The sequence below is a fragment of the Falco punctatus genome (genome assembly GCF_963210335.1).
Source record: "Falco punctatus genome assembly, chromosome: 18".
Classification (NCBI taxonomy): domain Eukaryota; kingdom Metazoa; phylum Chordata; class Aves; order Falconiformes; family Falconidae; genus Falco; species Falco punctatus.
The window spans coordinates 5,239,305-5,262,819 of record NC_137598.1 but is presented as its reverse complement, the minus strand read 5'-3'; the positions used below and the strand labels follow the sequence as shown (position 1 = coordinate 5,262,819).

General features: G+C 59.7%; 1 protein-coding gene and 1 long non-coding RNA gene across 5 annotated transcripts; both read left to right on the top strand.

Moving 5' to 3' along the window:
- Positions 1-499: 499 nt before the first annotated feature.
- Positions 500-10,309, top strand: LOC308054756. The gene is made up of 2 exons (XR_013924223.1): positions 500-3,578; positions 8,392-10,309. It is a non-coding gene; the product is annotated as an uncharacterized lncRNA (long non-coding RNA).
- Positions 10,310-12,765: 2,456 nt separating this feature from the next.
- RARG (retinoic acid receptor gamma) lies at positions 12,766-22,331 on the top strand. Of its 4 annotated transcripts, none has more exons than XM_080367987.1 (8): positions 12,769-13,035; positions 14,982-15,130; positions 16,100-16,190; positions 16,591-16,751; positions 16,845-17,021; positions 17,931-18,135; positions 19,469-19,627; positions 20,927-22,331. In XM_080367987.1, the coding sequence occupies exons 1-8, from the start codon at positions 12,894-12,896 to the stop codon at positions 21,100-21,102; spliced, it is 1,260 nt and encodes a 419-aa protein (XP_080224113.1). In that variant the 5' UTR covers positions 12,769-12,893; the 3' UTR covers positions 21,103-22,331. The 4 variants fall into 4 exon arrangements, with proteins under 4 accessions (XP_080224111.1, XP_080224113.1, XP_080224112.1 ...); XM_080367986.1 differs by having other exon boundaries at positions 12,770-13,035; positions 16,049-16,190; XM_080367985.1 differs by having other exon boundaries at positions 12,766-13,035; positions 16,049-16,190; positions 16,591-17,021.
- The last annotated feature ends 1,184 nt before the right edge of the window (positions 22,332-23,515 follow it).

Sequence of the window (23,515 nt, the reverse complement as noted above, 5' to 3'; positions counted from 1 at the left end):
TGCATGGTCGGGCTCGGTCACACACACTTGTGCATGACCTCGCACGCTTGCCTTTACCTGTGTACACTCATCTGTACTTCTGCATGCTCACACACTTACGGAGTTGTGTGCACCCGTGCACACTTGTGCATGCTCACACGCAGTTGTGCACACTCATGTGTACCCCCCTGTGTGTGCTCACACAGGTTCGTGTGTGTTCACACCCCCTCGTGCATGCTCACACCCACTTGCGCACACTCAGGCACACTCACACCTGCTTGTGCACACTCAGGCACATCCTTCCACACTCACATCGCCTCGTGCGCACTAAGGTGCGCTTCCCCCACGCAGCCCGCCCCCCCCCCAGCCCCCCCCCCGCCCCCCGCTGGGGGGGGATCCCGGTGTTCGGGGAGGGGCAGGGGGGTCAGGGAGGTGCCTGCCTGTCCCTGTCCCTGTGTCCACCCCTGCCCGCCCCCCCCCCCCCCCCCCGTTCTGGTCTCCCAGCACCCCTCCCCCCCCCCCAGGGACACACACACGTGTTGGTGTGACACCCCGTGTCCCATGGTGCCCCAGGGTGTGGGTTGGTCTGACCCGCAGTGGGGGGCACACTGGAGGCCTTGCACACGTGTGCGCACGTGCACAGGTGCCTGTGCCACCCTGGAGCCCATAGGGCATCGCATGTGCCTGGCACACACACTCCTCATGTGAGTGTGAGCACATGCACGGGGACAGGGACACTGGTGCTGGTTGTGAGCACACTGCACACAGCAGGCGTGCAAGCCTGGCACCAGCCCCTGTGCAATCAACACACCAACTGCATGTGCACCCTTGCACCAGCACCCTGTGCAACTGTTGCACCAACCACGTGTGTAACCCTTGCACCAGCACCCCATGCAACCCTTGCACCAACCACATGTGTAACCCTTGCACCAGCACCCTGTGCAACCCTTGCACCAACCACGTGCGTAACCCTTGCACCAGCACCCCGTGCAAATGTTGCACCAACCACATGTGTAACCCTTGCACCAGCACCCCGTGCAACCCTTGCACCAACCGTGTGTAACCCTTGCACCAGCACCCTGTGCAACCCTTGCACCAACCACATGTGTAACCCTTGCACCAGCACCCCGTGCAAATGTTGCACCAACCACGTGTGTAACCCTTGCACCAGCACCCCGTGCAAATGTTGCACCAACCACATGTGTAACCCTTGCACCAGCACCCCGTGCAACCGTTGCACCAACCACGTGTGTAACCCTTGCACCAGCACCCTGTGCAACCCTTGCACCAACCACGTGCGTAACCCTTGCACCAGCACCCCGTGCAAATGTTGCACCAACCACGTGTGTAACCCTTGCACCAGCACCCCGTGCAACCCTTGCATGCCCCCCCTGCATGCCCTGGTGCCCCCTCGCACACCTCCTCACTGCCTGCCCCCCCCCAGCAGGGCCTCGTGCAAGGGCCGTGCAAGGCAGCCGGGGGGGCGGGGGCGGGGGGGGGCAGCTGCTGGTTTTAATTACCCGCGGGCGGCCGGGGCTAATTGGTACCTTTTGGCTGCGGTGGGGGTGGGGGAGCGGGGGCCTGTGCAGGGGCCACCACGAGGCACCGGGGGCACGGGTGAGTCCCCTCCCCAGGCATGGGGACACGGGGGTGGCACAGGGTGACATGTGGGGACATGGGGTGGCACGGAGTGATGTGGGGGAGGACACAGGGTGTCACAGGGTGACATGGGGGCACGGGGTGGCACAAAGTGATGTGGGGGGATACAGGGTGGCACAGGGTGACATGGGGGGACATGGGGTGGCACAGAGCGACGTGGGGGGGACACAGGGTGACACAGGGTGACATGGGGGCACGGGGTGGCACAGAGTGATGTGGGGGGACACAGGGTGGCACAGGGTGACATGTGGGGACATGGGGTGGTACAAAGTGATGTGCGGGGACACAGGGTGGCACAGGGTGACATGGGGGCACGGGGTGGCACAGGGGTGGCACAGAGTGATGTGGGGGGACACGGGGTGGCACAGGGTGACATGGGGCACGGGGTGGCACAGGGGTGGCACAGAGTGATGTGGGGGGACACGGGGTGGCACAGGGTGACAGGGGGGCACGGGGTGGCACAGAGTGATGTGGGGGGACACGGGGTGGCACAGGGTGACATGGGGGCACGGGGTGGCACAGGGGTGGCACAGAGTGATGTGGGGGGACATGGGGTGGCACAGGGTGACATGGGAGGACACAGAGTGGCACAGGGGGTAGCAGAGTGGGACATGGGGACACAGGGGACACGGGTGGCAGGAGGGGGAGGTGAAGGTGATGGGTGGTACGGGGCGACATCGGGGGACACGGGGTGGCACAGGGTGATGTGGGGGCATGGCGGTGGCACAGGTGGCAGAGGGGGACATGGGGACGGACATGGGTACACAGAGGGGACAGTGGTGGCAGGTGGGGGAGGTGAAGGTGATGGGGCACAGGGGGGCACAGAGGTGTCCCCAGGCATTGACCACGCTGGTTGGGTGCTGGGGGCGGGGGGTGACAACATGGGGACTGTGGGGACATGGGAGGGAACTGGGAGGACTGGGGAGGGAGGTGGCATGAGGTGTGGGGGGATGGGGGAGGTGACACGAGGACTGGGAGGACTGGGAGGGACTGGGGAAGGTGACACAAGGACTGGAACGACTGGGAGAGTCTGGGGAGGTGACCTGAGGACTGGGAGGACTGGGAGGGACTGGGGAAGGTGACACAAGGACTGGAACGACTGGGAGAGTCTGGGGAGGTGACCTGAGGACTGGGAGGACTGGGAGGGACTGGGGTGGGGCCTGGGAGGGCCTGGGGAAGGTGACAAAAGGACTGGGAGGGACTGGGGAGGGTGACACAAGGACTGGGAGGACTGCGAGGGTGACACAAGGACTGGGAGGGACTGGGGAAGGTGACATAGGGACTGGGAGGACTGGGAGGGACTGGGGAAGGTGACATGGTGTTGCAGAATGGATGAAAGAGAACGGCCAGGGTTCTATGGAAGGACCGTGTGATACGGCCTTTTGACATCAGTCTGGAGTGAACCAAACCAGGCTGCAGTGGAAAGTTGCCAGACTCGCGAAAGAGAGAAGGGAGATAAGATTATGCTGACCTTGTATAAAACAGAAAAACAACTTTAAGGAAGCAAATACGAAGAACAAGGCGTAACCCGGACCCGCTGTAACTGCAAGTAGGAAGTCTTATGAAAATGTAACCTTTAGAGCTTAGCCAATCAGTAAATGACTAGTAGGCATAATTAACTGAAACCGTATATAAGACATAATCGCGCCGTAATAAATCGAAGCTTGCTTTATCACTCACACTGAGTCGGCCGCTTGCTTCCCCTCGCTCGTCGCAAGTGGCGCCCGAACAGGGACCCCCAATCCTTGTTCTTCACCGGACAGCGAGGACGGAGAAGCGACCAGGGAGCGAAGATCGACTGATGCTGGCATCGTGCCCGATCCGTGCTTGAACCGACGACTAATCAAGGAAAGGTTCGCCGTCCGTGAGTGTCTACCCAGAGAAAAGGCTGCATCTTAATCAAGGGAAAGAACTGTTTTAAGCGCGCTATGGAAAAAGAGGTAGCACTCGCTCTTTTACAACGCTTTTTAGAAAAGCGGGGGGTAGGCCCTTTAAAAGACCTGTCCGGGTTAATTGCTTTAGGTAAAACAAAAGGATATTTTACAGATCCTGAGCATATGTTTGAAGTAGATGAATGGCGTAATTATGGAGATTGTTTATGGGATTTAGTAATTGATGATGATAAAGTTGCTAAGGAATTAATGAAACCTTGGAGGGAAGTTATTAATTGCTTAAAAAGATATAAAGTTAAAAAACAAATGGCAGCAGCTGCTTCCAGCCAACTCGAGCGGTCTGACCCAACTGCTGGGCGTTTTACAGCAGGAGGTGACTATTTTACCCCCCCTGCCTCAGGAATCCCCGTTCCTGTTGTCCGTCGACCCTCGAATCATTCTTCTCCTCCTCCAGAGGAGAAAGCTTGTCCCTCGGCACCACCTCAAGAGGAGGTGCAGGGAGAATCACAAGAGAGTCATTCAGAAGAGGAGGCAAATGACAAAAACGTAAAAACAGATAAGGAAAAGTTACAAATTGATCTAGTCAATAAAACTTCTAAGCCGTCTTGCCCTCATCCTCAGCGACGACTAATTCGAGTTGATTGGGACAAAATAGTCCAAGAAGCGATGGAACAAAAGGAATTTGATGTTGTAGCTCAAATTGATCCCCAAGCCTATGCAGTCCTCCATACTGTTGATAATGCAGGAATAATGACAGGAGAACATCATACTTTAGACTGGAAAATATTGAACCAATTACGAAGTACTGTTAATGAGTCAGGTTTGCATGGTGAACCTGCCAGACAAATGTTAAATTATATTTGGGGTAGCGGGATGCTTTGTCCTGAAGACATTAAAAATATAATGAGACTCATTTTAAAACCATCACAACAACTGTTATGGCAAGCTCATTGGCAAAAACTTTGTGAATTGTCTGTGCATACGCCGCACGCACCAAATGATCGTTTAGCAGGTTTAACTGTAGAACAATTGATGGGAACTGGGCCCTTTGCTTCTATAGAAATGCAAATGCAGACTGGCCCAGATGTTTTATTAGAATCTATGAGGCTAGCAAGAGAAGCTTTACAGAAGGTTAAAACTACACCAGCTACACCCTCTTATATGTCAGTTAAGCAAGGAAGAGACGAGTCCTTTGCATCTTTTGTAGATAGAGTTATGGATGCTATTAATCGAGCTGATGTATCTGATTTTATGAAGGGACCTTTGTTAAGACAATGTGTGTTAGAAAATTCTAACTCTTACACAAAAGGCATTTTAGTTACTCTTCCTCTAGATGCTTCTATTGAAACCATGTTAGAAAGAATGAGCAGGGTTCCTGTAGGGCCTCAAGCCCTGTTAGTTGAAGCGCTTAAAGAAGTAGGGGACAATTTAGTCAAAGCTCAACAACAAGCATTTGCAGCCCTCGCTCCACTGAAACTTCCAGATGAGCGCCAAAACAAATCACGCCGACAAACAGACTATACATGCTTCCGTTGTGGACGTTCAGGTCATATACGCCGACAGTGTCGAGAACGTCAAGTATGGTGCCAGAACTGTCAAATGAATAATCATAATACTGCAGCTTGTCAACGTTCGGGAAACGGGAAGCGGAGCGCCAAGAGTTGCGGCGCGCCGACCCCAATAGAGGCTCCGGCAACTTACATGCCGACAACTGTTTCCAACCAGCTTCCCAACCAACAACCAACGTCTCCCGCCTTCAACCAGCCACCAACTTATGACCAGTAACCCGAGGGAGCCTCGGATTGGATTTGGCAACAGCAATAGAGATTACCTTACTTGATAATCGTCCACAAAAAGTTGCTACAGGAGTCCAAGGACCTATCATGATAAACGAACAACCTCATGGAGCTTTGTTACTGGGTCGTTCTTCAAGTGGCCTCAAAGGACTCTTTATTTTACCAGGACTTATCGACAGTGACTATAAAGGAGAAATTTTTATAATTGTGCAAACAAATTTTCCACCTATATATATTCCTAAAGGTAGTCGCATTGCTCAATTAATACCACTTCAACATCTGACTCACCAAATGTCAACAATCTTTAACCATGATCGTGGAACCAGTGGTCTTGGTTCCACAGGAGGTTTAGCGATGTTAACCATGCCTATGAACCAACGACCACTTGCCCAAATTATTCTTGTACATGGAACAGACAAAAAACTGCACTTTTAGACACTGGTGCGGATATCACAATCGTCGCACGTGGTCAGTGGCCTTCTTACTGGCCATTGCAACATGTTCCTGGAGGAGTTGAAGGAGTAGGAGGAATGGCACCTGTCCAACGCGGTCAACAAAGAATACAAATCATCTTAGACGGGAAAACAGCACTTCTGCATGTTACCGTTATGCCTTCGCCAAGTGGAGTAAACGCACTCATCGGAAGAGATGTATTGAATCAATTGGGAGTAATACTTACTACAAATTCACCTTTTTAGGAACGGTCACTGTCAATTGGACTTTCCCGATTCCTTTAAAATGGCTAACAGAAGAGCCTGTTTGGATCGGACAGTGGCCGTTGAAAAAGGAAAGTCTGCGACAAGCACATTTACTGGTTCAAGATCAATTAACACAAGGTCATCTTAAACCATCGACCAGTCCTTGGAATACACCCATATTTGTAATTCAGAAAAAGTCTGGAAAATATCGACTTTTACATGACTTACGAGCAGTGAATCGACAAATGCAAGCGATGGGAGCTTTACAACCAGGTCTTCCCAATCCTGCCATGTTACCCACCGAATGGCATTTGTTAATAATTGACTTAAAAGACTGCTTTTTCACAATTCATTTACACCCCAATGACACTCAATGATTTGCATTTACATTACCATCAGTAAACAGAGAGGGACCTGACCAGCGATTTGAATGGACTGTGTTACCACAAGGCATGAAAAATAACCCTACCCTGTGTCAACTATTTGTTGACGCCACTCTCCAACCTATTCAAAAAGCATGGCCCCGTGTTATTATTTACCATTATATGGATGATATTTTATTTGCGCAAGAACAGCCCTTTACTGTACAACAGGAAATCTTCTTACAACAACAGCTAGAAAAACAGAAATTAGTCATAGCAACTGAAAAAGTTCCGCGTTCACCCGCATGGAAATATCTTGGCTGGAATATTACTCAATCACAAGTAAGTCCACAAAAATTAACTATTCGTAAAAATTTACATACCCTCAATGATGCTCAAAAGCTATTAGGTGATCTCCAATGGCTACGTCCTGTAACAGGCATCACCAATGATGAATTAGACGTGTTACGACCATTGTTAAAAGGTACAGACCCATCTCGCCCTATTAATGTTTCTAAAGAGCAACACATTATGATCCAACAGCTCAGTGACCGGATTGTAGAACGTGCAGTAGATCGCATTGACCCTACTTTTCCTGTAGACCTCCCTGTGTTAAATGGTCCCTCACATTTTATCAGTGCACTTACACAGTGCAAAAAGAAAAAGGGGGAGACTGTAAGAGTGTTAGAATGGATCTTTACCAAAATGCAACCAAAGACCACCATCCAAGAAAAAACACAAAATTTGGTGGAAATCATTAAAAAAGGAAGAATGCGAATTTTACAAATCACCGGAATGGAGCCAAGTGCTGTGTATCTACCAATACGCAGAGAAGACTTAGAGTGGTGGCTGCAGAATTCATCGGTTTTACAGTTAAGCTTATTAAGTGAAGCTCTAGAGATTAAAGTTGAGCCTTTAAAAACACCAATATTAAAATGGATTAGTAATTATGATTGGTTAAAGTGTCCAAAACGGAGTGAGCAACCTTTAGCAGATGCTATCACAGTTTATACAGATGCAGGAAAACGCTCAAGAAAAGCAGCAGCAACATGGTACGAAAACAATCAATGGCGCCATCAAATTCTTCCCGCAAAAACAGGAGATTCATTACAAACTTTAGAGCTAGCTGCTGTTGTATGGGTCTGTACCCAATGGATGCATACGAGATTAAACATTGTAACGGACTCAATGTATGTTGCTGGAATTGTAAGCCGGATTGAAGATGCTCGTCTTAAAGAAGTGCAAAATCAACGGCCTTTTTTTAAGGAGTTTGAACTCCTTAGACAACTGTTGTCAGCAATACAACAGCGCACGCAACCCTACTGCATTATACATATTAGAAGTCACAAATGGTCTGAAGGTTTGGGGGAAGGGAATGCGCGCGCTGACCAGCTCGTGTCTGTAGCGGCTCCTATAAGTGAGTTTGTTAAGGCACGAGAATCACACAACACATTTCACCAGAATGCGCGGGGACTGCATCGACAGTTTAACATTACAATGGAGGAAGCTAGAGGAATTGTACGAGCTTGTCCTACGTGCAGTCATCATGGACCGGGTCTAGGTATCGGAGTTAACCCCAGAGGACTTAAAGCCAGAGAGTTGTGGCAAATGGATGTCACTCACGTTCCTGAATTTGGTAGATTAAAATATGTTCACGTTACAATTGATACATATAGTAAGTTTGTATGGGCCACAGCACAAACGGGAGAACGTGCACTCCATGTAACTCGGCATTTAACGAGTTGTTTTGCTGTTACGGGGGTGCCACAATCAATAAAAACTGATAATGGCCCTGCTTATGTCAGTGAAAAAATGAGACGTTTTTGTCAAGCGTGGGGAGTACAACATAGTACAGGTATCCCTCATTCTCCCACAGGACAAACAATCATTGAAAGAACGCATCAGACATTAAAACAATATTTACAAAAGTTTGAGAAAATTACAGATGTACAAGAAAGACTTGCTAAAGTTCTTTTTGTGTTAAATCATCTATGTATCTTTACAGATCAACAGGAACCGCCTGCATGGCTACATGGGTATCCTAAGTTATGTAAAGATGATGTTCCAATGTTTGTTATGTACAGGGATCCTTCGACTGGTTTGTGGAAAGGACCAGCAGAAGTGAAATATGCTGGAAGAGGTTATATGTGTGTACTTACTTCCACAGGACCACAGTGGATCCCAGCAAAGTGGACCAAAGCAGCGGTGACCAATGTTCCAACAACCAGTGACAGTTGTGATTAATCTTTTAGTGTAAATTTATCTATATGCTAATCATGATGTTGAAAGCTATTGTATTAATTAATCTTATTGTTACAGGTGTAGCTTTTGTATCTAAATCACTGTTTGATGTGCGAGAAAATGTATGGGTAACCTTAAGCAGAGCTGTCAACACAACCACATTTTGTGCAAGTGTGTCAACTCCTAGTGTACCCTTTTTAACTTGTTTAGTAGGTGTGCCACTAAATGACTCGGATTGGATCGCCCTTAACCAGTCTCTTAGCCAGATGTCAAAGATTACCCAGTTAGCTCGAGGCTCAAATATGAGTGAGTTTTTTGAAAAGTTTGATAACTGGGATGACAAACTTTCTATTGGTCCTAGTCCTCAAGAAATCGAATTAGTCGACTCATTAAATGCCTCTTATTGTGTATATTTGAATTCTTCTAAGTACCCTTGTGCTGGTGAAAGTTCTGCCACGCCTTGTAATGTGACTGTTAGCACTCTTGTATACCCAATTGGAAATCAGTCTAATTGGAGTAGTTGGTGTAACCATACCAGTCGAAATCTGTCAAATCCTGCCCCTGGAATATTATATCCTAGGAAATTACCCCCTGGTCTATTTTTTATTTGTGGTAATAGAGCATGGAACGGAATACCCTCAATGCCTGTAGGGGGTCCATGTACCATTAGTCGCTTAAGTTTAGCTTTACCACATCATCATCATCCTAACAAGTCAAATCCAACAAGATGGAAAAGAGACGTTGTACAAACTCTTCAAAACACCTGTGATGATAATGTACAACTTTGGAATAAATGAGAAGTATTTTTTACTTCGTTTTTTATCCCAGGTGCTGCTGCTGCTGCTCGAGCCCATAAAAACTTAGAAACACTGTCTTGTTGGATAGTTAAACAAGCCAACCTCACCAGCTGGGTACTATCAGACCTAGCTGATAGTTTAACTACTGTCCAACATGCTGTTTTACAAAATCGCATGGCCATTGGCTTTCTATTATTAGCACATGGACATGGCTGTGAAGATTTTGAAGGCATGTGTTGTATGGACCTTGAAGACAATTCCAGCTCCATACACAAAGAAATCAAACAGCTGATGGAACATTCTCAAAAGATTCAACAAGATGTTGGATTTTTTTGGCCTAGAAAGTTTAGCAAATTGGTTTGGAATAGGAGGCTGGTTAAAGGGACTTTTACAAAGTGTATTACTTATAGTGATAATTGTTGTCATCGGATTTATATGTTTAAGCTGTGCTCTCTCCTGTATTCGAAAATTATTGGAACGCGTAACTGGACCAGTTTTCCTTGTTCAAAAAGAAAAAGGGGGAATTGTTGCAGAATGGATGAAAGAGAACGGCCAGGGTTCTATGGAAGGACCGTGTGATACGGCCTTTTGACATCAGTCTGGAGTGAACCAAACCAGGCTGCAGTGGAAAGTTGCCAGACTCGCGAAAGAGAGAAGGGAGATAAGATTATGCTGACCTTGTATAAAACAGAAAAACAACTTTAAGGGAGTAAGCATGAAAAACAAGGCGTAACCCGGACCCGCTGTAACTGCAAGTAGGAAGTCTTATGAAAATGTAACCTTTAGAGCTTAGCCAATCAGTAAATGACTAGTAGGCATAATTAACTGAAACCGTATATAAGACATAATCGCGCCGTGATAAATCGAAGCTTGCTTTATCACTCACATCGAGTCGGCTGCTTGCTTTCCCTCGCTCGTCGTCGCAACATGGGGACTGGGAGGACTGGGAGGGACTGGGGTGGGGCCTGGGAGGGACTGGGGAAGGTGACACAAGGACTGGGAGGGACTGGGGAAGGTGACATGGGAGTTGGAGGCAGGGCACCTCTCCTTCCTGGGGTGCCTCTCTGTGTGTGTGACACTGCGTGACACTCTGTGTGTGTGTGTGACACTGACACCGTGTGTGACACCGTATGTGACGCTGTGTGTGTGTGTGACACTGTGACACTCTGTGACACCACGTGTGTGACACCATATGGTGCTGTGTGACACCGTGTGTGACACTGCGTATGACACCATGTGACGCTGTGGCACTCCGCAACGCCATGTGTGTGACACTGTGTGTGTGTGACACCGTGACACTGTGTGTATGTGACACCATGACGCTGCATGTGTGTGACACTGCATGTGTGTGACACTGTGTGTGACACTGTGACACCGTGTGTGTGTGACATCGCATGTGTGACACTGTGACACCGTGTGTGTGACACTGTGACATTGCTTGTGTGTGACACTGTGTGTGTGACACCGTGACACTGTGTGTATGTGACACCATGACGCTGCATGTGTGTGACACTGTGTGTGACACTGCTTGTGTGTGACACTGTGTGTGTGTGACACTGTGACACTGTGTGTATGTGACACCATGATGCTGCATGTGTGTGACACTGCATGTGTGTGACACTGTGTGTGACACTGCATGTGTGTGACACTGTCTGTGACACTATGACACCATGTGTGTGTGACATCGCGTGTGTGACACTGTGTGTGACACTGCATGTGTGTGACACTGTGTGTGTGACACCGTGACACTGTGTGTATGTGACACCATGACGCTGCATGTGTGTGACACTGTGTGTGACACTGTGACACCGTGTGTGTGACACTGCTTGTGTGTGACTCTGTGTGTGTGACACTGTGTGTGTGTGACACCGTGACACTGTGTGTATGTGATACCATGATGCTGCATGTGTGTGACACTGCATGTGTGTGACACTGTGACACCGTGTGTGTGACACTGTGACACTGCTTGTGTGTGACTCTGTGTGTGTGACACTGTGTGTGTGACACAGTGACACTGCATGTGTGTGAAACCGTGTGTGTGACACTGTGACACCGTGTGTGTGACACTGCTTGTGTGTGACTGTGTGTGTGTGTGACACTGTGTGTGTGTGACACCGTGACACTGTGTGTATGTGACACCATGATGCTGCATGTGTGTGACACTGCATGTGTGTGACACTGTGACACCGTGTGTGTGACACTGTGACACTGCTTGTGTGTGACACTGCTTGTGTGTGACTCTGTGTGTGTGACACAGTGACACTGCATGTGTGTGACACTGTGTGTGACACTGTGACACCGTGTGTGTGACACTGCTTGTGTGTGACTGTGTGTGTGTGACACTGTGTGTATGTGACACCATGATGCTGCATGTGTGTGACACTGCATGTGTGACACTGTGTGTGACACTGTGACACCGTGTGTGTGTGACATCGCGTGTGACACTGTGACACCGTGTGTGTGACACTGTGACATTGCTTGTGTGTGACACTGTGTGTGTGACACCGTGACACTGTGTGTATGTGACACCATGACGCTGCATGTGTGTGACACTGTGTGTGACACTGTGACACCGTGTGTGTGACACTGCTTGTGTGTGACTGTGTGTGTGTGTGACACTGTGTGTGTGTGACACCGTGACACTGTGTGTATGTGACACCATGATGCTGCATGTGTGTGACACTGCGTGTGTGTGACACTGTGACACCGTGTGTGTGACACTGCTTGTGTGTGACTGTGTGTGTGACACTGTGTGTATGTGACACCATGATGCTGCATGTGTGTGACACTGCGTGTGTGTGACACTGTGACACCGTGTGTGTGACACTGTGACACTGCTTGTGTGTGACTCTGTGTGTGTGACACTGTGTGTGTGACACAGTGACACTGCATGTGTGTGACACTGTGTGTGTGACACTGTGACACCATGTGTGTGACACTGCTTGTGTGTGACAGTGTGTGTGTGACACTGTGTGTATGTGACACCATGATGCTGCATGTGTGTGACACTGCATGTGTGTGACAGTGCATGTGTGTGACACTGCGTGTGTGTGACACTGTGACACCGTGTGTGTGACACCGTGACACTGCTTGTGTGTGACACTGTGTGCGTGACATCATGACACCGTGTGTGTGACACTGCGTGTGTGTGACACCACGTGACGCTGTGACACTCGGCGGCACCGTGTGTGTGACACTGTGACACCGTATGTGAAACCGCGCGTGTGACACCGCGCGCGCCCGGGACCGCCCCCTGCGCGCGCGCGGCACCGCGCGTGGGCGCGCACCCACGGGGCGCTCCGCCCCGCCAAGCCCCGCCCCACCCCGCCCCGCCGGCCCCGCCCCCCCCGCCCCGCGCCGGTGGCTGGGGCCCGGGGCCGGGCCGGGCCGCGCCGCACCCCGGGGCCGGGAGCGGGGCCGGGTCTGGGGCCGCCGCCGCGTTCCCGGGGCCGCCGCCGGGGCCGCCGCCATGTTCGACAGCCGGGGGGCGCCGCCGGGGCCGCGGCGGCTGCACGACGTGACCAACCGCGGGGCCTGCGCGCCGCGCAAGGGGGGCGCGGGGGGGCGCTGCGGGGCGCTCCCCCCCTGCGCCTGGCCGCCGCCCCGCCGCGGTACGGGGCACGCGTGGGCGCCGCGGGGGGGGCGTGACACGCGGGGGGGGCGCGGGGGGCGGGGGGCCGTGATGCGCGGGGGGGCGCGGGGGGCCGTGACACGCGGGGGCGCCGCGGGGGGCCGTGACACGAGTGGGCGTCGCGGGGGGAGGCGCGGGGGGCGCTGTGACACGCGAGGGGGGGCCATGACACGCGTGGGCGGGCGAGACCCCCGCGGAGGGGGGGGGCGCGGGCGGGCGAGTGCGTGTGCAAGCGCGTGGGCGCGTGTGACGCGCGTGGGTGTGGATGCGCGTGCGAGTGCGTGACGCGGGGGGGGGAAGGGGGGGGAGCGGGGTGGTGGGGTGTTGTCGTGCCCCCCGTCCCGGGGTGGGGGCGGGGGCCGCGGGGGGTGGGCGCGCGGAGCGGCACCCACGGGGGGGCAGCGGTAGGGACCCTCTTGGGGGGGGGGCACCCACGGGGGGGCAGCCTCTCCCCCCGCCGCCCCCCCCCCCGCGGAAATCTGGGCACAAACAGGCTGGGGGGGGTGTGTGTGGTGGGGGGTCCCACCGCTTGGGGGTCCCGCCGCCTTTGGGGAGGGGGAGGGGGGCTGGAGGCGGAGCGCCCCCCCCCGGCGGTACCCGCAGGCGGGGCGCCCCTCCCGCGCCCCCCCCTCCCAGCTCCCCGGCCCAACTGGTTCCAGTTCAGCCGCCGCGCCCGCCCGGCGCTGCCAATGTGGCACTTAACCCCTGCGGGGCCGCCCCCGCCCCGCGCTGCCCCCCGGCTGGGGGGGGGGGCTGGGGACCCCCCCTCAGCCCAGCATGGGGCGGGCAGCACCCCCAGGCTGCGAGGGGGCGTCCCCCCTGCCCACCCCCCCAATTAATCCTTCCTTGGAGCCAGATGCACCGCCGCAAACTGAGGGGGGGTCCCAACAGCGTTGTGTGCCCCCCCCCCATGGGGGGTGCTGGTTTGTTTTGGGGGCGGGTGCTTGGATTTAGGTCATCCCCCCCCCCAAAAAAAAAAAAAAAAAAAAATCAAAACTTGGCTTTGAGGGGAAACTGAGGCACGGGGCAGGGGGGCGCCCTGATGTGCCCCCCACCCCCCACCCGCCCCGCTGCACCAACAGCGTGGGGGCGGGGGGGGCAGATCCAGACTCCTCCCCCCAAACTGGGGGTGCCCACACGGGTCTGGGGGCCCCCCCCATGTCCCCTCCCCTCGAGGGGGTGTCGCAGGGTGTGGCGCCCAGTTGCGGTTTCGGGGGGGGGGGGGACGGGGGGGACACGGACACCCACACCGCGGGGGGGGGCGTTGGGTTTCGGGCACGCCTGGTGCGCGTTTGTGTGTGTGTGCACACGCGTGTGCGAGGGGGGGCTCCCCCCACAGCCCCCCCACAGCCCCCCCCCCCCAGCCCAGCTGCAACCGCTTTAGGGCTGGTTATAAATGGGCCGTTTGACGCGGGCGAGGGCAGGAATTTCCTCAATTTCAGCAATTTCGGCTTTTTTTATAAAAACACACACACAAAAAAAACCTCACCCACCCCCAGGCGCCCGCCAGGCAGGGTGGGGTCCGCGCCCCCCCCCCCCCTCCCCCCCCGCCGCGGTGACACTGATGTCACCCACCCCGTGCTGGGATGCCCCCCCCCCCGCTTTGGGTTTTGGGGCTGCGGGGTTGTTGGGGAGGGGGGGAGTGGGAGCGTGGGGAGGGGGGGAGTCGGAGCGTGGGGAGGGGGTGTTGGGCTGCACCCCCTCGCCTTGTGTCCCCCCCCCCGTACTTTGTGTCGCCCCTGGCCCCCCAGGATGGGGACAGCCAGGCTCCCCCCCCCCCGCCCCCCGCCTCAGTTTCCCCTTGGCCAGCACCGTGGGGTGGTGGCATCTCCCAGCCTCGGGGGTCCCAAGCAGGTTTTGGAGGGGGGGGGGGGTGTCTCTGGCAGCTGCCTGACCCCCCCCCCCCGCCTTGTCCCCCCCCCCCAGCCGTGGAGACCCAGAGCAGGAGCTCGGAGGAGATGGTGCCCAGCTCGCCCTCGCCGCCCCCCCCGCCCCGCATCTACAAGCCCTGCTTCGTCTGCAGCGACAAGTCCTCGGGGTACCACTACGGCGTCAGCTCCTGCGAGGGCTGCAAGGTGAGGGGGGGGCGCAGGGACATCCCCCCCCCCCAAGCCCTGGGGACCTTACGGCAGGGCGTGGGGACCCCCCCAGGCACTAGGGAGCTGGCGCTGGGGAGCCTGACCGGGGGCACTAGGAGACCCTCGGCACTGGGGAGCCTTGTGGGGGCAGTGGGACCCCCCTGGGCACTGGGGAGCCTTGCTGGGGGCACTGGGGGGGTTGGGACGCACCACCCCTCCCCAGCAATGGGGAGCATTGTGGGGGGAGGGGGGAGTCTCTGGGGGGATAGGGCGCCTCCCGGGGCACTGGGGAGCCTTGCTGGGGTCAGTGGGACACCCCGGCCGGCCACTGGGGAGCCTTGCTGGGGGATTGGGGAGCCTTGTGGGGGGAATGGGGAGCCCCTGGGGGATTGGGACCCCCCCGGCACTGGGGAGCCTTGCTGGGGGCAATGGAGAGCCCTTGGTGGGATTGGGACCCCCCCCCCCAGCACTGGGGAGCCTTTCTGGGGGCACTGGGGAGACCCTTAGTCACCAGGGAGCCTTGCTGGGAGTACTGGGGAGCCCCCCCAGGGATGTTGGGGGGATTTGCTGAGGGCAATGGGGAGTCGGCAATGGGGACCCCTCCAGGCACGGCCCCCCTCCCCCCCTCGGGGTGATGCTAGGGAGCAGCTCATGGATAGTGGGGTGCCTTGCTGGGAGCACTGGGGAGCTGGGGCACCCCCTGAGGGGTGCTGGGGAGCCCCCCCGGGGGGCACTGGGGAATCCCCTGGGGGATGCTGGGGAGCAGCCCACAGACACTGGGGACCCCCCCTGAGTGCTGGGGAGCTTTGCTGGGGGGGACCTGGGGAGCTGGGAGCGGGAGCCTAGTTGGGGGGATGGGGGAGCCCCCCAGGCGTGCCGCCAGCCCCCCGTCCCCCCCCCGTGTGCCCCCCCCAGGGCTTTTTCCGCCGCAGCATCCAGAAGAACATGGTGTACACGTGCCACCAGGACAAGAACTGCCAGATCAACAAGGTGACGCGCAACCGCTGCCAGTTCTGCCGCCTCCAGAAGTGCTTCGAGGTCGGCATGTCCAAGGAAGGTGCGCCGGGGTCCGGGGGGGTCCCGGGGGGGCACCCCCCGCCGTCCGCCCCCTCCCTGGGCATCGCGCCTCATCGGCTCCATCCCCGTGGCGCTGGGCGCCCTCGCCGTGGGGCTGAAGGATTTGGGGCTGGGGGTGGTGGTGGGGAAGCAGGGCCCATGTGTACCCCCGCTGGGGGTGCGGGGGGGGGGGGGCTTTGGCCGGTGCCCCCCCCGGGGTGTGGGGGGGCTTGGCATCCCCTGTGGCTGCATTGTGCTATATGTGGATATCCTGCTCGCGCATCCTGTCCCTGAGCCCCGCTGAAAGGGGGGGGGTGGGGTGTCAGGAAACACCGCCTGGGGAGGGGGTGGGGGGCACCCCCAAACCCCCCCTGACCTCCCCCCCCCCCCCGGCCCCGCAGCCGTCCGTAATGACAGGAACAAGAAGAAGAAGGAGGTGAAGGAGGAGCTGGTGCCCGAGAGCTACGAGCTGAGCCCGGAGCTGGAGGAGCTGGTGCGGAGGGTCAGCAGAGCCCACCAGGAGACCTTCCCCTCGCTCTGCCAGCTGGGCAAGTACACCACGGTGAGCACGGGGGGGCACGGGGGGGCCAGCACCCCCCCCCCAGCACCGGGGCTCACTCCCCTTGCTGTGTGTCGTGCCCCCCCTCCCCCCCAGAACTCGAGCGCTGACCACCGGGTGCAGCTGGACCTGGGGCTGTGGGACAAGTTCAGCGAATTGGCCACCAAGTGCATCATCAAGATCGTGGAGTTCGCCAAGCACCTGCCCGGCTTCACCGCGCTCAGCATGGCCGACCAGATCACCCTGCTCAAGGCCGCCTGCCTCGACATCCTGGTGAGGGTCCTGGGGGGCTGCGGGGGAGGTAGGGGGTGCCCCATGCCCTCCTGGTGGGGGTCCCGGGGGGCTCTGAGCAGGGTGGAGGGTGTCCCATGCCCATGCCCTCCTGGTGAGGGTCCTGGGGGGCTGCAGGGGGGTCCCCGTGCCAGCCCTGACCCCCCATGCCCTCCTGGTGAGGGTCCTGGGGGGCTGCGGGGGGGGACCGTGCCAGCCCTGACCCCCCATGCCCTCCTGGTGAGGGTCCTGGGGGGCTGCGGGGGGGGGCCTTTGCCAGCCCTGACCCCTTCACACCCTCTTGGTGAGGGTCTGGGGGGCTGGGGGTGCCCTGTGCCAGCTCTGACCCCCCCATGCCCTCCTGGTGAGGGTCCTGGGGGGCTGCAGGGGGGGGGGGCGTGCCAGCCCTGACCCCCCATGCCCTCCTGGTGGGGGTCCTGGGGGGCTGCAGGGGAGGTAGGGGGTGCCCCATGCCCTCCTGGTGGGGGTCCCGGGGGGCTCTGAGCAGGGTGGGGGGTGCCCCATGACCATGCCCTCCAGGTGAGGGTCCTGGGGGGCTGCAGGGGGGGGGCCTGTGCCAGCCCTGACCCCTTCACACCCTCTTGGTGAGGGTCTGGGGGGCTGGGGGTGCCCTGTGCCAGCTCTGACCCCCCCATGCCCTCGTGGTGGGGGTCCTGGGGAGCTCTGAGCAGGGTGGGGGGTGCCCCATGCTCATGCCCTCCAGGTGAGGGTCCTGGGGGGCTGCGGGGGGGGGGGGGGGCGTGCCAGCCCTGACCCCCCATGCCCTCCTGGTGGGGGTCCTGGGGAGCTCTGAGCAGGGTGGGGGTGCCCCATGCCCATGCCCTCCTGGTGGGGGTCCTGGGGGGCTCTGAGCAGGGTGGGGGTGCCCCATGCCCTGCCCCCTGCCCCCAGATGCTGCGGATCTGCACGCGCTACACGCCGGAGCAGGACACCATGACCTTCTCGGACGGGCTGACGCTGAACCGCACGCAGATGCACAACGCCGGGTTCGGGCCCCTCACCGACCTGGTCTTCGCCTTCGCCGGGCAGCTGCTGCCGCTGCAGATGGACGACACCGAGACCGGGCTGCTCAGCGCCATCTGCCTCATCTGCGGCGGTGGGGGCGCGGGACCCCCGCGGGGCGGGGCGGGGCGGGGGACACGGGGACCTCCGGGATGGGGGGTGTGGGGACATGGGGACATCGGGACCTCCGGGATGGGGGGTGTGGGGACATCGGGACATCGGGACCTCCGGGATGAGGGGTGGTGGGGACACAGGGGCCTCTGGGATGGGGGGTGGTGGGGACATGGGGACCTCTAGGATGGGGGGTGGTGGGGACACGGGGACCTCCGGGATGGGGCGTGCTGGGGACACAGGGACCTCTGGGATGGGGGGTGTGGGGACACGGGGACATGGGGACCTCCGGGATAGGGAGTGTGGGGACACAGGGGCCTCTGGGATGGGGGGTGTGGGGACATGGGGACATGGGGACCTCCGGGATGGGGGGTGTGGGGACATGGGGACCTCTGGGATGGGGGTGTGGGGACATGGGGACCTCCGGGATGGGGGGTTCTGGGGACACGGGGACCTCTGGGATGGGGGGTGTGGGGACATGGGGACATGGGGACCTCCGGGATGGGGGGTGGTGGGGACATGAGGACCTCCGGGATGGGGGGTGTGGGGACACGGGGGCCTCTGGGATGGGGGGTGTGGGGACACAGGGGCCTCTGGGATGGGGGCTGTGGGGACATGGGGACGTGGGGACCTCCAGGATGGGGGGTGCTGGGGACACGAGGACCTCTGGGATGGGGGGGTGTGGGGACATGGGGACCTCTGGGATGGGGGGTGTGGGGACATGGGGACCTCCGGGATGGGAGGTGCTGGGGACACGGGGGCCTCTGGGATGGGGGGTGTGGGGACATGGGGACCTCCAGGATGGGAGGTGGCAGGGACATGGGGACCCCCAGGACAGAAGGCAGTGGGGACATGGGGACCTCTGGGATGGGGGGTGGTGGGGACATGAGGACCTCCAGGACAGGGGGCAGCAGGGACATAGGGACCTCCGAGACAGGGTAGTGGGGACATGGGGACCTGCATGACAGAAGACAATGGGGACACGGGGACCTCCAGGATGGGAGGTGGCAGGGATGTGGAGATCTCCAGGACAGAAGGCAGCAGGGACATGAGGACATGGGGACCTCCGGGACAGGGGGCAGCGGGGACACGGGGACCTCCAGGATGGGAGGTGGCAGGAACATGGGGATGTCTGGGCTGGGGGGCAGCAGGGACATGGGGACACGGGGACCTCAGGGCCAGGAGGACATGGGGACACGGGGACCCCTAGGCCAGGAGGACATGGGGACACGGGGACCCCCAGGCCAGGAGGCAGCGGGGACGTGGGGACACCCGGGCGCAGGGCCGGGGGGTGACGGTCCCCCTGTGCCCCCCAGACCGCATGGACCTGGAGGAGCCGGAGAAGGTGGAGCGGCTGCAGGAGCCGCTGCTGGAGGCGCTGAAGGTGTACGCGCGTCGCCGCCGCCCGCGCCAGCCCCACATGTTCCCCCGCATGCTCATGAAGATCACGGACCTGCGCGGCATCAGCACCAAGGGTGGGACCCCCGGGACCCCCCGGCCCAGGAGCGGGGGGTGGGGGGCGGGGGTGGCACCGTGCGGCTGGGAATGGGGGGCTTGTGCGTGGGGGTGGGGCTAGAAGGGGGGATGCTCGCTGGGAAGTGCGCACGGAAGTGTGGGAAGTGTGGGGATGCTCACTGGGAAGTGCGCAGGGAAGTGCAGGGATGCTCGCTGGGAAGTGCGGGGATGCTCACTGGGAAGTGCGGGGATGCTTACTGGGAAGTGCGCAGGGAAGTGTGGGGATGCTCGCTGGGAAATGTGGGGATGCTCGCTGGGAAGTGCGCACGGAAGTGTGAGAATGCTCACTGGGAAGTGCACAGGGAAGTGCGGGGGTACTCGCTGGGAAGTGCGCAGGGAAGTGTGGGGATGCTCGCTGGGAAGTGTGGGGATGCTCGCTGGGAAGTGCGCTGGGAAGTGTGGGGATGCTCGCTGGGAAGTGTGGGGATGCTCACTGGGAAGTGCGCAGGGAAGTGTGGGGATGCTCGCTGGGAAGTGTGGGGATGCTCACTGGGAAGTGCGCAGGGAAGTGCGGGGATGCTCACTGGGAAGTGCGCAGGGAAGTGTGGGGATGCTCACTGGGGAGTGTGGGGATGCTCACTGGGAAGTGCACAGGGAAGCGTGGGGATGCTCGCTGGGAAGTGCGCAGGGAAGTGCAGGGATGCTCGCTGGGAAGTGCACAGGGAAGTGTGGGGATTCTTACTGGGAAGTGCGCAGGGAAGTGCGGGGATGCTCACTGGGAAGTGTGCAGGGAAGTGTGGGGATGCTCACTGGGAAGTGTGCAGGGAAGTGTGGGGATGCTCGCTGGGAAGTGCGCAGGGAAGTGTGGGGATGCTCGCTGGGAAGTGCGCAGGGAACCATGTGGGGAAGCTCGATGGGAAACGTGCGGGGCTGCCTGTGGGGAAGCGTGCAGGGATGGTCACAGGGAAGTGCAGGGGGAAGTATGTGTGGAACCTCACAGGGAAGTGCCTTGGGAAGCTGGCAGGGATGCTGGTGAGGAAGCGTGTGGTGAAGTGTGTGGGAAAGTGCTTGAGGAAGCACAGGGAAGTGCACTGGGAAGTGCACGGGGAAGTGCACGGGGAAGCACGCGTGGGGGCAGCTCAGGGGCTTGTTTGGGGGGCTCGAAGGGGCTGGTGGCGGGGAGGCTCATGGGGAGATGCGCGGGGGAACGTGTCTGTGGGGGGAAGCTGGGGGGGTCGGAGCCAGAGGGAGGGCTGGAGCCGGGGGGTCCGAGCGGGGGGCGGCCGCGGGCCGGCTGTGGCTGACGGGGGGTCCCGCAGGCGCGGAGCGAGCCATCACGCTGAAGATGGAGATCCCGGGGCCGATGCCCCCCCTGATCCGGGAGATGCTGGAGAACCCCGAGATGTTCCAGGAGGAGGCGGGAGCGGGGCCCCCCCCGCCTCCAGAGCCCCCTGCCGCCCAGGACAGCCCCCCCGGCCCCCCCAGCGCCCCATAGCCCCCCGCCTGTGCTGGGGGGGGCCCCCGCCACCCCCTGCCGCACTTGGACATTCACAACTGCCTTCCAGGGCCCCCCCCTCACTCCGGGGAGGGGGAGCCCCCACGGTGCCCCCCCCCCAATTTTGGGGGGGGCTCCAGAGACTGACGGAGTCGGCCTGGGGAGACCCCATGGCACAGCTATTGCCTTAAGCTGGGGGGCCCGGGGGGGCCCCCCCACCCCAACCTCAGCTTCATGCCAAAGCCCCCCCCTGCCCCTCTGCCGCCCCCGCCTTGTATTGGGGGGGATTTGAGGGGGGCAATGATGGACAGAAATTGCCCCCCCTCCCCCAATTGATGCCTGACACCCTTCGGGTGCCCCCTACCCCCTTTACGCCCTCTCCCTCATCAAGCGGGAGGGGGGGGGGCACCCAGGCGTTGGGGACTTTATTTATTGGAGACAGGGTGGATTTGGGGGGGGGCACCCCCATTTCCCCCCCCCGAGCACTGCTGGGGTACAGGCAGGACCCCCCCATGCCGGGGGGGGGGGGGGGCATTTTATTAGCTGGTTTATTTTATATTTTAGGGAGGGGGGGAGCAGCTGCTTGTGGGTGTTGCTTTTTGACGCTGTTGGGGTGGGGGGGCCCCAAAATCCCCCCCCATTCCCCCCCCCCGGCACAGAACACTATAGAGACCAAAGATGGGGGACACGAGGTGACCCCCCCCAACCCCCCCCGTATTGTTGGGGGGGGTCCAAGCCATAGTCATGGTGACCCTAATGCCATGGGGGGCCCTGCCCGGTGCCCCCCCCCCCCGGGGCAGCTTTGGGGGGGAGGGGTGTCACACCCCAACAACCCCCAGGACCAAACTGCCCCACCCCCAAACGTCTGTTACCGCAAGCCTGGTTTTGGGGGATGTCCCTGCCCCCCCAGTTTGCCCCCCCCTTATTTTAGGGGTGCACAGCCCTTGGGGGGGGGGTGCTGTTACACTACACGGGGGGGTGCCCCCCCCCCGGGGCAGCACTTTTCACCCGTTATTTATTCCTTTGCGTTTACACCGGGGTCCCCCCGGCCCCGGGGGGGGGGGGCCCCCTGCCGCTGCCCCCCTGCTGCCCCCCCCCCCCCCCCCGTGTCCGAGCTGGCCCCCCTCGCCGGGGGGGTCCCCCTGCCATGTTTACAGCCCACCCGCCCCCCCTTGCTGGGGGGGAGACGGGACTTTTCTATTTTTGCAAAATAAAGTGATGGAAATTTGGGGGGGTCCTGGTGTGCTCGGGGAGGTCGGGGGGGCACCGCTAGGGGACCCACCCCGGGTTGGTGTGGGACAGTTTGGCGTGAGGGGGGGGGGCACCCTGGGGTGCTGGAACCCCCCCCGGGACAGTGGGGACGCTTGGGGGGGGCTGCAGATTCTCGCCGGGGGGCGCCCCAGCCCTGCGGAGCCGCACCGGGACCCCCCGGCGCCCCGACCCCCAGCCACGAGTGTTCCTGGGCCCCTCCCCCCCCAGTGCTCCGGCACCCCGACCCCGACCCCCACCCAAGGGTGTTCCTGCCCTCCCCGCATCCCGACCCCCTCCCAAACGCCGCTGTGGGCCCCCAGGGACCGCGACCCCCCACCCAAGGGTGTTCCTGCTCCCCGCTCCCGCACCCCGCTCCCCCCCGAGTGCCCCTGTGTCCCCCTCCGGCACCCCGACCGCCCCCTCCCGGGGTGCCCCGCTGGTCCAGACCCCGACCCCCACCCAGGGGTCTCCCCCCTCCCGGCACGGTGCCCCCCTCCCGGGGTGGGGGGGAAAGGCGGACCCCTGGGTCCTTCCTGCGGGGTGGGTGGGGGTCAGGGTGCGGCTCCGGCTCCGCACCTGCGGGGTTTCGGCCCCCCCCGCTGCGGGCAGGATGCGGCCCCCGCCCCCCCCCCCCCCCCCCCCTTCCCCCCGCCCCGTCTCACAGTCGCGCCGGGGCCATGGGGCGGCCGGGGGGGCTCCTGCTGCTGTTGCTGCTGCTGGTGGCCCAGGGAGGGGCTGGGGCAGGTGAGGAGGGGGGGGGGCACGCGGGACGGAGGGGACTGACCCCTCCAGACCCTCTGAGCCCCCCCCCGGGTGTCCCCAGGGTCCTGCGAGCCCCACGCGTCTTGCGAGGCGTGTGTCCGCTCCCACCCGCGATGCGCCTGGTGCGAGGACCCGGTGAGTGCGGGGACCCCCCTGACCCCCCCTCCCGAGCGCCCCCCTCCCCCGACTCCCCCCCCCCCCCCCCGACCCCTCCATCCCTGGACCCTCCCACCCCCCTGACCTCTCCCAGACTCCCCCCGACCCTGAACCCCCTCGACCCCCCTGACCCCTGCCCTGACCCTGGACCCACCATGACCCTCCCCCAACCCCCACGCAGGGTGCTGGGGGTCGGGCTTTGGGGGGTCCCTGTGCTCTTGCGGGTCGTGGTGGCTCGAGGGGG